This window comes from Quercus lobata, chromosome 10 (genome assembly GCF_001633185.2).
Source record: "Quercus lobata isolate SW786 chromosome 10, ValleyOak3.0 Primary Assembly, whole genome shotgun sequence".
NCBI lineage: Eukaryota > Viridiplantae > Streptophyta > Magnoliopsida > Fagales > Fagaceae > Quercus > Quercus lobata.
This window is the reverse complement of record NC_044913.1, coordinates 58,516,936-58,529,930: the sequence shown is the minus strand read 5'-3', so window position 1 is coordinate 58,529,930 and position 12,995 is coordinate 58,516,936. Positions and strand designations below refer to the sequence as shown.

General features: G+C 33.4%; 1 protein-coding gene across 1 annotated transcript; it reads left to right on the top strand.

Annotated features, from left to right (window-relative positions):
* The first annotated feature begins 9,946 nt into the window (after positions 1-9,946).
* LOC115965087 (putative disease resistance protein RGA1) lies at positions 9,947-12,822 on the top strand. Its single transcript, XM_031084289.1, has 3 exons — positions 9,947-10,020; positions 10,223-12,659; positions 12,757-12,822. Exons 2-3 carry the CDS (start codon positions 10,230-10,232, stop codon positions 12,820-12,822), a joined length of 2,496 nt encoding a protein of 831 aa, XP_030940149.1. The 5' UTR covers positions 9,947-10,020; positions 10,223-10,229.
* The last annotated feature ends 173 nt before the right edge of the window (positions 12,823-12,995 follow it).

The window sequence follows — 12,995 nt, the reverse complement described above, 5'->3', positions numbered from 1 at the left end:
AAAAAAAAGGGGTTTAAAAAATACCCAAAAAAAAAAAAAACTAATTTAATCTAACTAATATATTGTATTTAATCAAATTCTGTTTTTACAACAACTGTGAGTTTGTTTTTGTTTTTGTTGTTTTCTGATTGATTCAATTTAATTCTGTTTCCAATATTCAAAACAACAATTATTTTTGTTGTTTTCATAATAAAAAAAAAAGGGGTTTGGAGATGTGTAAGTGTACGTGTGTAACTCAAAAAATAATTTTTTGAAAATGAAAAACTGAAATTTTTTTGATAATAGAAAATTCAACAACTTTTTTTTTTTCTTTAGAAAATTACAATTTACTTTTATTTTAGATAAAGTGTTTCTCCAAATCAAGTTGGAGGAACCTTCTTTAATCCATTACTTAGTGATTTATAAGATCATGTATGTGAATTAAAGCACATGATTAATTTTAAATAATTTAAGACAAGTCATAATAATAAATGAGTAATTATAATTGATTATTAAAAGAATTAATTATAATTAATGAAGTATTAAAGACCCATTGGCTCAACTCCAAGAGAAGGATGTACTTTTTAGTGCACGGAATAAAAATTCAATGACTAATTAGGTATTTTAATTGACAAATTAATTATTTGTTTAATCTGAAGGTTAATATGAACATAAAATGACTCAAGAGGGATGATAAACTTGTAATTAGTTGATGACTAATTAAAATTAGTGCATATACAAAATGTGCAATTACAAATAACCACAATTATATTTATAATGTTTCTATATAATAAGTAAGGAACTAAACACATTTATAGTATTATATAGAAGTATAATAAATTTAAATTTAGCCCAAGTTTATATTCTTATAATTTTAGATGCATGAATTTGCATGTAAATGTAATTGACAGTATATCTAGAAAGGCACTTGATATGAAATTGGAGTACATTTAAAATCTAACATCAGTATATTGTATAATTAAATAAATGTAGACATAATTCTCAAAAAAAAAAAAAAAAAAAAAACACTTAGACACATTATTAGAGAAGTAATACTACAACCACAAACTATTTTATAGCACTTTTACAAACTATTAATGTGACTAGCATTTTATTGGTTTTCATCTAGGTTTACCATTAATATCACTTTTTCATTTACCAATAACTACTCACCATACATCAGCAGTTTGTAAAAAATTTGTATCTCTAACATTACTCTTATTAAAGTACAATTAGAATCTTAATTTTTTTTTTGAAAGGATTAGAATCTTAATTTGGATTATTAATTGAGTTTCCATTTTAATATACTAATAAGTTTAGTAATACAACTTACTCTCACATATTCTATTGATAGATTATGAGTGGTGGAAAAAAAAGTAGTGTTAGTGGTATGTTCATGTGAAAGTAATTGTCTACCACTTACAAATTGCCACCTTAATAAGTTGTAAAAAAAATTGTGTCCTAGATAGAGTTATAATATATTATAGGTTAAAATGTAAACTGCACCCTTTAAGTTTAACTGAAATTCATTTCAGTCATCTTACTTTACTTTTATTCAATTGAGTACTCTAAGTTTCAAATTTATTCAATTAAGATATTATGTTGAATTTGTTAAAAATTTTCCTTAAAAATTATTTTTACATGAAAAAAAATAAAAAATAAAATTTATAGATTTTTATGTAAGAATTTTTTTTAAAATATATTATTTATTAGTTAATTGCATATTTAACAATTTTTTTTTTTATAAAATTGGACAAAAACCTGAATTAAATAACTTTGAAATTTAGAGAATTTAATTAAATAAGTGTAAAGTTAAAGGACTAAAATAATTTTTAGTCAAATTTAGAGGATGAATTTTGCATTTTAGGCTATATATTATATATGATTAGAAAATTCATTCAACTATTTAGGATCCTAAATATTAAGAATGAATTAAGATTGAATTCCTCTTGTTAATTTAATTAAATTAATGACGATTATAAAGTCTAGCAAAATTATAAGGTATGGGAAGTCGGTCAGCATTCCAAGAAATGATTCAAATGATAAAGAAGATACGGTGATAAAAATGGGTTAATAAATGCAGGGTATGTCCTTTAGAACTTTCTGTGTTGTAGAGTCAAACATTTGTTGATACATTGTCAAAGGTTAGGTGAAAATAATCAATGTAAATTGTCACGTACATCGGTACATGTCAATGCCTGGGTTTTTTTTTACGTTATTTTTATTGTCTCATGAGGAAATTTGGAAAGTACTATTAGGTGAAGAACTTTCCTGTGGTACTTCAAATGGAAACGTGTTTGTGACCTCCCTTCTTGTATAATATATTAAATTTCCCACAAAAACAAAGTTCGTAACATGAATTCTATCCCAATTTTTTTATTTAAAAAAAAAAAAAAAGGCACAGGAACCAAAGGAGCCAAATGTCCTTTAAAATTTTCTTATTAGAAGGAAAATATGTTTAATTTGCACACATACCAAATCGTTGGATAAGAGATTTGAAATTCTATTCTTGCTTACACCAAACATTAATTGGTGTCCTGATTTAATGGTAAAGGATAAATGAGTAATCATTAGAAGTAAATGTCATAAATTGAAACTCTACATCTAAAATAAAAAATTAAAAAAAATCAGCAGTTAAAAAAATGTTGTGTGATTGGGTTTTGCTTAAAAACTAGCTTTAAGTTTTTTGTAACATATTTAAAGCCGAACATGCAAGAGTCTGCATGTTTAATTCCAATTTATTTACTTGAGAAGCATCTTGTTGCATTTGGTCATTCTGACATTTTCTCATCTTGCGATTACTCCCAATATGAGATTGGCAGTGATATAGTGTCTGTTGTTGTTCTGTCATTTTCTTATCTGTATATGTATTGAATGGACAGAATGCATAAAGAGTGAAAGAAATTATATGTTTTTTTTTAAATGTTTTTAGAATGTAAATAGGGCTTAAAGCCAAGTAATTTTTTTTAGATTATATCTAGAATCGAAGTTATGTAATTTTGCTTTTTATATTCTAATAAGATGTGAATTTTTGAACCACCGAGCAGTGTGGTTTAGTGGTCTTTGGGAGATGTACAAGATGCGCTGAGCTATGGTCACACTTAGGTAGGATTGCCACACGTTGGTCGTCTTCTACCCATTTTTTGGTCATTAAAAAACAAAAAGACGTGAATTTTTTATAATCCAATTAATAAAGGAATGTATTATTTTTTATTATTTTTCCCATTTTATTAAAATAAGTGGCCACCTTATGTAAAACAATTTAGGGGAACAAACATCATTAGTCGAATCAAATCTTCATTTTTGAGAGACAATCAAGGGTTGAACCCATGATCGATGTCCATGAAGTATAATCCATGCCACCTCAAAATTAGCACTCTTGTTCTATATGAAGTTATCTGATCATATGAAATTCTTCCTTGACACTTACTAGGTTTGCTTCTATTTTGGAAGCATGCTTGCTCTCTATTATTGTTCCTTTACATTTAATAGATTTGCTTCTATTTGCATGCTTGCTTACACTGTATTGGAATCTTGTCCCTATTTTTTGTTTGTTTGTTTTGTTTTTTGGAACATCCATCTTACAAGTGTCTATTGTCATTCTAAAGGAATTATTTCACTCCATTGTCATCTTTTTGGACCCAATTATGAGTGTTAGTATTGTTGGTAGAGGAGAGAAACTACATACTTAAGCTTGGGGGCCATGGCTCCCCCAAACTTTTCAAGAATTAAAATTTCACCCTTAAATTTATCTAACATTTTCAACAACAAAAAATAAATGATTGGGCCCAGCCAAACTCTTCATATTTTTCATACGAACTTTTTAAATTAGTTAGATTTTTATATTTGTTATTACTTTGACCACCTTATTCTTAAAATGTTAGTTCTGCCTTGGTAGATATAATTTATGTTGCCACCAATTTCCAAGGACCAGTATGCTTACTCCCATCTTCCGGTCCCTTCGGGGACTTCCGATAAAATTTGAATTTTGAACTATAGATATGCCTATGCTACTAAGCTGTATTGTAACATTTTGTACATGTAATATGCAGGCATCTTATCCTGAGCTCCTAGGTATGAATTGAGGAAGTTCTTGTCAACAAAATACATGTTCCATAGTTCAAATTTTCTCTATGGTAGTCAAAGAAACAATTATCAGATTGTATTGAACTTGGCACTTGATAAAAAATTAAAAAGCAAAGATAGGAGTGAAAACTGGGTTGGGTTGTAACTTGTACAACTCATTGCTAAGACCAATTCTTTCTTCTCATTTTTTTTTTTTTTGAGAAAAAATCTTTCTTCTCTTGTCGAAATTCTTAGTCTGGCCTATTATCTAGTTTGGTCCATGGTACATGCTTATATGCCTTATAGGTCCATGAGGAGAGGCGATTGCAGCCTCATCTGCATAAAGCTAGGCTCAATCACCCCTTGTTCATTTAGAATCAGACTCCTCATTTGGCACACACTGTGTGTTGGATGCACATGCACCATAGTCCAGCCCATAAAGAATAAAAGCCGAATTGATGAAGACTCCTATATCAAGTTGAAATAAGAAAACATGGTGAGTATGTACTTTGTGTGTTCCTGGGAGCCCAGCTGCATCTAATCACTACTCTCTAATGAGTTTGTGATAGGCTTCAATAGCAAGGAGTCCTAATTCCTTGCTAAGTACTGTACGTGGTGTACCAAGATTCCTACTCCTAATTGAATTAAGAGTGTGAGGGCATGCTTTTATATGAAATTGCTAAAAAAGATGAACACACAAGTGAATTGAGAGAGCAGCCAAGAGGAAGCTGCTCAAAAAAAGAAGACAGCCAAGAGAGAGATAGCTGTGAGTGGAGAAGAAAATAGAAAGAAGAGTGCAAAGTGTTGCTGCCTTTGAGAGAGATAATTTGTGTGTTTGAGAGCAAAGAAAAACAAGAGAGATTTTTTCTTTAGCTGTAAGACATATATAAGAATTATTGTAATTGATTTGATAATAGTGAAATTATTCGAAATTTGTTCAATGATTTTTCCCTTCAAAGAGAAAGGGTTTTCCACATAAATATTTGTTTTTTTGTGTGTGATTGTTATTTCGGATTGCTAATATTGTTGATAATGTTATTTGGGACTCAACAAGTGGTATCAGAGCCAGGTTAGAGTGGAAGTGATGGCTGGAGTAGAAGGCAAGGCTTCAGGAATTGAGAAGTTTAATGGAACAGACTTCAGGTATTGGAGGATGCTGATTGAAGATTATCTCTATGGGAAGAAATTGCATCTACCTCTTTTGGGGATGAAACCTGAAACTATGAAGGATGAAGACTGGAACCTTCTTAATAGATAGGTACAGGGAGTTATTCGATTAATTCTATCAAGATCAGTTGCACACAATGTTGTGAAAGAAAAGACCATAGTGGATTTGATGAAGGCTTTGTCTAGCATGTATGAAAAGCCGTTGGCTAACAACAAGGTGTATCTGATGAAAAAGTTATTTAATCTGAAGAAGGTAGAAGGCACTCTTGTAGCGCACCATCTGAATGAGTTCAATACAATCACAAATCAATTATCCACGGTGGAAATTGAATTTGATGATGAGGTTTGTGCATTGATTCTTTTGGCTTCTTTACCAAACAGTTGGGAAGCTATGAGAATGGCAGTGAGTAATTCTGTAGGGAAAAACAAACTCAAATATAATGATATTTGAGATTTGATTTTAAGTGAAGAGGTGTTAAAGGAAGCATGAAACTCAAAAATTGAAAATAGAAGAAGAAGACTCATAACGGCTAGTGTTATGTCTAACGGCTCTTAGACTAAAACGTTGTCGTTTTGTGTCTTAGTTAAAGAAAGTAACTAAGTTAAGAAGAAACGGTGTCGTTCAACTTATTGGAACGGTGCCGTTTTATATCTACCTGTTATAAGTGTTCAACGGTGCCATTTTGGAGTCATCTCTCCTAAAGGCTATCTAATGCGAGGAGTACTCTCTCTGTTGAAATTATACGGTTATGGTTCCAACTCTAACTGTCACTCAAGCCAGGCTGTCATTTCGGAATTTATGAAGTATAATTTGGAATTAGTTTTGAGTTTGTTAAGAGTAGTTGTGCTCTTTGGAATGCTCAATCTGTAATGTACTTAATCTATAAATAGAGTAGGTGCTATGCATTTTTGGTTAAGCTTGATGAAATAGAAACCAATTTCTCATATTTCTCTTTTTTGTTTTACTCTCTCGCTCTCTCTCTTCTTTCATCTCTGTTTGTTTTGCTCATTCGCCATTGTTGTTCATCCTTCAAGCTTCAAAATCTCTCAAGAGGTTCGCAGGAGAGATGCGAATATAGACAATGCACAAGATCAAGATTTTGTCACGGAGAACAAGAGTAGAGGTAGAAGCAAATGACCTAATGATTGAAAATTCAATGGTAGGTCACAATCAAGAGATGGATCTCAATTCAAGGAAATTAGAGAATGCTTCCATTATGGGAAAAAGGATCACTTAAGAAGAGGTTGTTGGCATTGGAATAAGGAACAAAATAAAGGAAAATATGAAAAGAATGATAGTGAGAAAAATACTACAACTACTGTGATTGTTGAGGATGTTGTGGTGCTCTCTATTAAAAAGCAAAAGTGTAAGCATGTTGCTAATAATGACGTTGAGTGGGTTGTTGATTCTGCAGACCCCCATCATATTATCCCTATGAACGGGTTGTTTACCACGTACAAAGTAGGAGATTTTGGTACAATGAAGATGGGTTACTCAAAAATTGAGGGAATTGGTAATGTGTGCATCAAAACAAATGTTGGTAGCATTATGACGTTGCAGGATGTGCGACATGTTCCAGATTTAAGGATGAATGTGTTTTCTACATTGACTATGGATTGAGCTGGTTATTGTAACTACCTTGGTAATGGAAGATGGAAACTTACTAAGGGGCCATTGGTTGTAGCAAGAGGACATGCATGTTGCGGTATGCACAGGACTCATGTTAAAATTTGTAAGAAGAAGTTCAATGAGATTAAAGATTTTGAGAAAACTCCACAATTGAGAGTTAAGATTGGTAATGATGTCAAAAGGGTGAAATTCTCATTGCTTAATAGTGTTTTAGAAGAGGAAGTGATAGGTGATGAAGAATATGAAGATGCTAAGGCTACATTGGATGATGATGAAGTGAAAGACCTTGGAAGTCTTGAGCAAGGGGAGCAATATCCTCCACTAGAGATTGTTGACCCTCGCGAGAAGAGGACTACTGGAGAACATTGAATTGTTAGCTTCAAGAATAGTTGGACTTCTAATGAGGGGAAGCTAAGAGATTGGATTAAAGAAATCCAAGATGAGATTAATTATTTGAGAATGACAGGCATTGACGTTGATGAGGTATTCTCAGTATTGGTGAAAATAATGAAGAAGGTCAAGCCTTGTGTTGGCTTGACTTACACAGAATAAATTTAAGAGATAGAATGAAGGTCTCCTCCCATTGGTGGGCTAGAGGGGGAGATTGTTGGATGCATATGCACCATAGTCTAGCCCATGAAGAATAAAAGCCAGAGTGATGAAGACTCCTATATCAAGTTGAAATAAGAGAACATGGTCAGTATATACTTTGTGTGTTCCTAGGAGTCTAGCCGCATCTAATCACTACTCTCTAATGAGTTTGTGACAGGCTTGAATAGTAAGGAGTCCTAATTCCTTGCTAAGTACTGTACGTGCTGTATCAAGATTCCTACTCCTAATTGAATTAAGAGTGTGAGGGCATGCTTTTATATAAAAGGCATGCGTGTGTTGCTAAAAAAGATGAACACACAAGTGAATTGAGAGAGCAGCCAAGAGGAAGCTGCTCAAAAAAAGAAGACAGCTAAGAGAGAGAGCCATGCATGAAGAAGAAAATAGAAAGGAGAGTACAAGGTGCTGCTGCCTTTGAGAGAGATAATTTGTGTGTGTGACAGCAAGGAAAAACAAGAGAGATTTTTTCTATTCTTCCTATTCTTATTTAGCTTTTTGCTAAAAGTGTATTAAAATATACTTGTACTTTAAAAAAGTAAGAAAAAATGAATTTTTGAAAAGCTGTACATAAAAATTAAAAAGCAAATAGCTAACTTATAATCTAGTCCCAACCACACTAGTAGCATCACTTTGGTTTATTCGGTCCACTTCGGTCTATTTTGGTCCATTTGGTCAAGCTCAGTCCACTTCAGTCCACTCCTGTCCCATTTGGTCACATTTCGGTCCATTTGGTCCGTTTTAGTCTATTTTGGTTCATTCGGTCCACTTTGGTCTCTTTTAACAAAATCTAATCTTCATGATTTCTCTATTTTGTGTGCTATTTACTAAATTTCTTGATATTTCAGAAACTTTGAATATTATTTTGGTCCATTCGGTCCACTTTGGTCCCTTTTAACAAAATCTAATCTTCAGGATTTCTCTATTTTGTGTGCTACTTTCTAAATTTCTTGATATTTTAGAAACTGTGATTATAATGAAATGGAACGAAATGACTTCGTGTGTGTAGATAACTGATCTTCATAAGTCATGCACCCTCCTTTCTCTTCTAATATTCCTCCCCAAATTCATTCTTCTTTCTTAAATTTCAAATTTGGTGGCAAATTGATTGTCACTGATCTTGAATTCTTGAAGGCTTTATAAAGTTATCTTTATCTATGTTTTTAAATTTAATTTTTAATTTATTCATTTTCTATGATTTGGAACGAAATATGCACCTTTGAGATTTTCTCTTTGACAGTTTGAGACTGGAGATTGAGCTCAATGATAGATATTCATATTTGACAAAATTGTGGTACTAATATTTGGTAAGCTTTCATGAATGTTTTATTTGGTGAATCCCAAGTATCACAATTGTAGTTTAATGCCTTGTACGTTAAGACTAAAAATAGATTTCTGTTGGACATGGCTGATTGTTTAGGTGTTTTATGCACCTCCTCAAGAGAGCCTAGGCATTTTCTGTCTGATATCAAGTTCTGTTCACAAAATTTTTGGTAAGCCATATTACTCTTTCTGAGTTTTTTCTACTTTTTTTAAGCCGTGTCAAATTTCTGGTTGCTGGTTAATAGGAATAATACTGCGTTTATATCTGCAAATGTTTCTTAGTTAATCAACAAAATATCAGGTGAGTCTAAGTTTTCCAGCTTTTACACCATGGTTTCTTCCATCTCCTATTTACTTAGCATTGGATCTTTTCTAATCAACCAAATTCTAACAAGTCATCCACTTATTGAATTTTTTTTTTTTTTTTCCTTTTTGGGTTATGGTTGGCTAACCTCGAGCCCTTTGTTTCAGCAACATCTAAACTTTACTGCACTGTTACATTTTCATGAAATGCCATCTTACATGCTGATTGATTGTCAAAATAATTTCTTCTTTTGTGTGCTATTTCTGTGAGTGATTACTTTACTCAGTTAACAATTCTTTGGGATGAAATCCAGAATTTTAGCCCATTCCCTTGCTGTTCATGTGGTAAATGTATATGCAATGTGAATGAGAAAATCAATGAGCTTCAGCATCGTGATTCAGTTATGCAGTTACTCATAGGTTGAATGAATCTTTTAGTCAAATTTGAGGTCAAGTTCTTTTAATGGATCCTATTCCTCCTATTAACAAAGTTTATTCTTTGTTGATCCAATAAGAGAACTCATGACATGAGTTGAATTTAAACTAAGTAATTTGCTGCATGACTTACCAAATGACAAATGCAATTTTTTTTATAAAATTCATATGAAAAAATATGATCGATCTGACCCAACCCGTAACCCAAATGACCCGACCTATGATCCGTTGTTACCCAAACTCAATTGACCCGACTTGAACTCACACAACCCACCTGATTTGCCACGTCTGACTACATATGTGTTTTGAATTTGGCAATATATAATTATATATACTTTGCTGAAGCCCATAAATATATTAATGATGATCGAACTAGACCCCTCGCTGAATTGTGCTGATATTAGTGATATGATATACCCATTTCATAAAGGCTCCAATATGGATAAAAGAGACTGACGAACGTAATAGGCGGGCCTACAAACAGTGCAGTGGGAGTGTAAGACTCAAGAATGGTACCAGAAAAAACTTTTTTTTTTTTTTTTTCTTGAGAAACCAGATTCGCACGCAACAGTTTAATCAGATTCGCACGCAAAGTATTTTTGATGTTAGTTTATAAATACTTCTAGCTATATAAATAGTCTTTACTATCCTGAATCCTCTATAGTTTCCAAATACTTCTAGCTTATTTCTGATTTTTACCTGATTACGTACCAGAGAAAACATGGCTGAGGCTATCGTTACTGATGTTGCTAAGGAAATACTAAGCAAGCTGATTTCACTTGTTACTGAGCAGATCAATCTTGCTTGGGGTTTCAAGGACGAGCTAACACAGCTTCGTCAGTCAGTGGAGATGATCCAAGATCTGTTGGCTGATGCAGAGAGAAAGCAAGTGACTGACCTGTCGGTGAAGCGCTGGCTGCAGAGGCTTAAAGACCTTGCTTATGATGCTGATGACGTGCTGGATGAGCTTGCTTACGAGATTCTCCGGCGAAAGGTAGAGATCCGAAATCAAATGAAAAGAAAGGTATGCTTCTTCTTTTCATTTTCAAACCCCATTGCATTTCGTATCAAGATGGCTAACAAAGTTAAGACCATTAGCGAGTCGCTAAAAAAGATTAATGAAGAAGCAGATGGATTTGGACTTACTAGAGCAAAACTAGTAAATGCAAATCCTGAGATAATCCCAAACCGAGAGACAGACGCCTCTGTTGATCATTCAGAAATTGTAGGAAGGGAAAATCATGTCTTAGAAATAGTAGACTTGCTGCTACGTGCAACCAATCAACAACTCTCGGTCATTCCTATTGTAGGAATGGCAGGTTTGGGGAAGACAACTGTAGCAAAACTTGTGTACAATCATGAGCTAGTAAAGAGACATTTTGATGAGACAATCTGGGTCTGTGTCTCTGATGATTTCAATGATAAAAGGATTTTGAGAGAGGCTCTAGAATCCCTTACCGAGAAGCCAAGTGCATATGAAAATAAGAATACAATATTAGAATGCCTAAAAAAGGAGTTGCAAGGCAAAAGATATCTTCTCATACTTGATGATGTATGGAATGAAGAATCTGTAAAATGGGATAATTTAAGGAATTGTCTCTTAGGAATTAATTCGAGTGTGGGAAACAGCATTATTTTAACAACCCGTAGTGATAATGTGGCAAAAATCACAGAGACACTTCCACAACATAACTTGAAAAAACTATCTAAAGATGAATGCTGGTCCATCATCAAGAAAAAAGTATCTCTTAATGAAAGAGTTCTACTAACTCCAGAGTTAGAGGATATTGGAAGGGATATTGCAAAAAAATGTGGAGGGGTCCCATTAGCTGCAGAAGTCCTAGGAGGGACGATGTCTCGTAAAAAGGAGAAAAGTGAATGGCTAGCGATTCAAAACAATGAAATTTGGAATTCACTAAATGGTAGTAATGAAATGTTACCAATATTAAAATTAAGCTTTGATCATCTTCCATCACCATCTCTTAAACAATGTTTTGCATATTGTTCAATTTTTCCTAAAGATTATAGGATTAATAAGGAAGAATTAATTCAGCTTTGGATGGCCGAAGGGTTCCTTCAACCCTCACTAGGAAGTTGTCTAGTGATGGAGGATATTGGTAATAGGAATTTTGATATCTTATTGGCAAATTCCTTATTCCAAGATGAGGAAAAGGATGATTATGATAATATTATCATATGCAAGATGCATGATTTGGTACATGATCTAGCTCTCTTAGTATCAAAATCTGAGACCCTAATTTTAAATGAGGATTTGGTAGATGATATCAGCCTTGTACGACGTTTGGTGATCCAATCTAATAGCAAAACTATACCGAGAATTCCATTTTTAAAACATGGTGTCTACAAATTGCGCACATTTATTTCAGAAAATGCTGCACTTGGCAACACAATATTCAATTTTGAATACTTGCGTGTTTTAAAATTATATGGAGAAAGTATAAAAGAATTGCCAAGTTCAATTGGCCTATTAATACATTTGAGACTTCTCAGCATCTTTAGTACCTCCATCAAAGCGTTGCCAAAGGCCATTACCAAGCTCTACAATTTGCAAACTTTAAGAATCGAAGGTTGTTATAATCTCAAAGAGCTTCCAGAAGATCTAAAAAATTTGATTAATTTGAGACATATTTATTTTTATGGGCAAACACCTAAAGGCTTAGGGCAGTTGACTTGTCTGCAAACTTTGCAATGTTTTATTGTGGGTCAAGGCACAGGTTTTCGGATCGAAGAATTGGGAAGCTTAAATCAACTAAAAGGAAAACTAATCATCCGTAGGCTAGAGCATGTGAAAGATAAAGAAGCCTCCAAAAACGCCAAATTAGTAGAAAAGGCCAAAGTATACGAGTTGGGATTTTACTGGAGTGGGAATAGAGAAGGCAACCACAATAATGATGAAGAGGTTTTGGAAGGACTCCAACCTCACCGATATTTAAAGAGCTTAACAATTAATGGTTTTGGAGGGGAGAAATTCCCATCATGGATGTTGACAAGTCGTGATGCAAGGGATGGCTTTTTGCTATATGACAATTTGATTAATATCCAATTAATTAGTTGCAAGAAATGTGAGGTTCTTCCCACTCTCGGGCTTCTACCTTGTCTTAGGGATCTTGAAATACATGGTATGGATAATGTAAGATCTATAGGAACCGAGTTTTACGGCAACTATAATGACAAAATATTGTTCCCGTGTTTGAAAAGTCTTAGACTGTGTTTTATGCGAAATCTAGTTGAATGGACGGATGCGATGGAGCCAACAACAACGGGAACGGTGTTTCCTTGCCTTAAGACTTTGACCATTCAGTGCTGTGAGCAACTGAAAAGTGCTCCATGTCATTTTCCTTCCCTTGAGAAATTAGATATTGTCAAAACCAATAGCACAACATTTGAAAAAATTAGTAGCAAGCTTACCACTCTAACGTCTCTCTATATTGGGGGAATTTCAGAACTTGCTTCTTTGCCAGAGCAG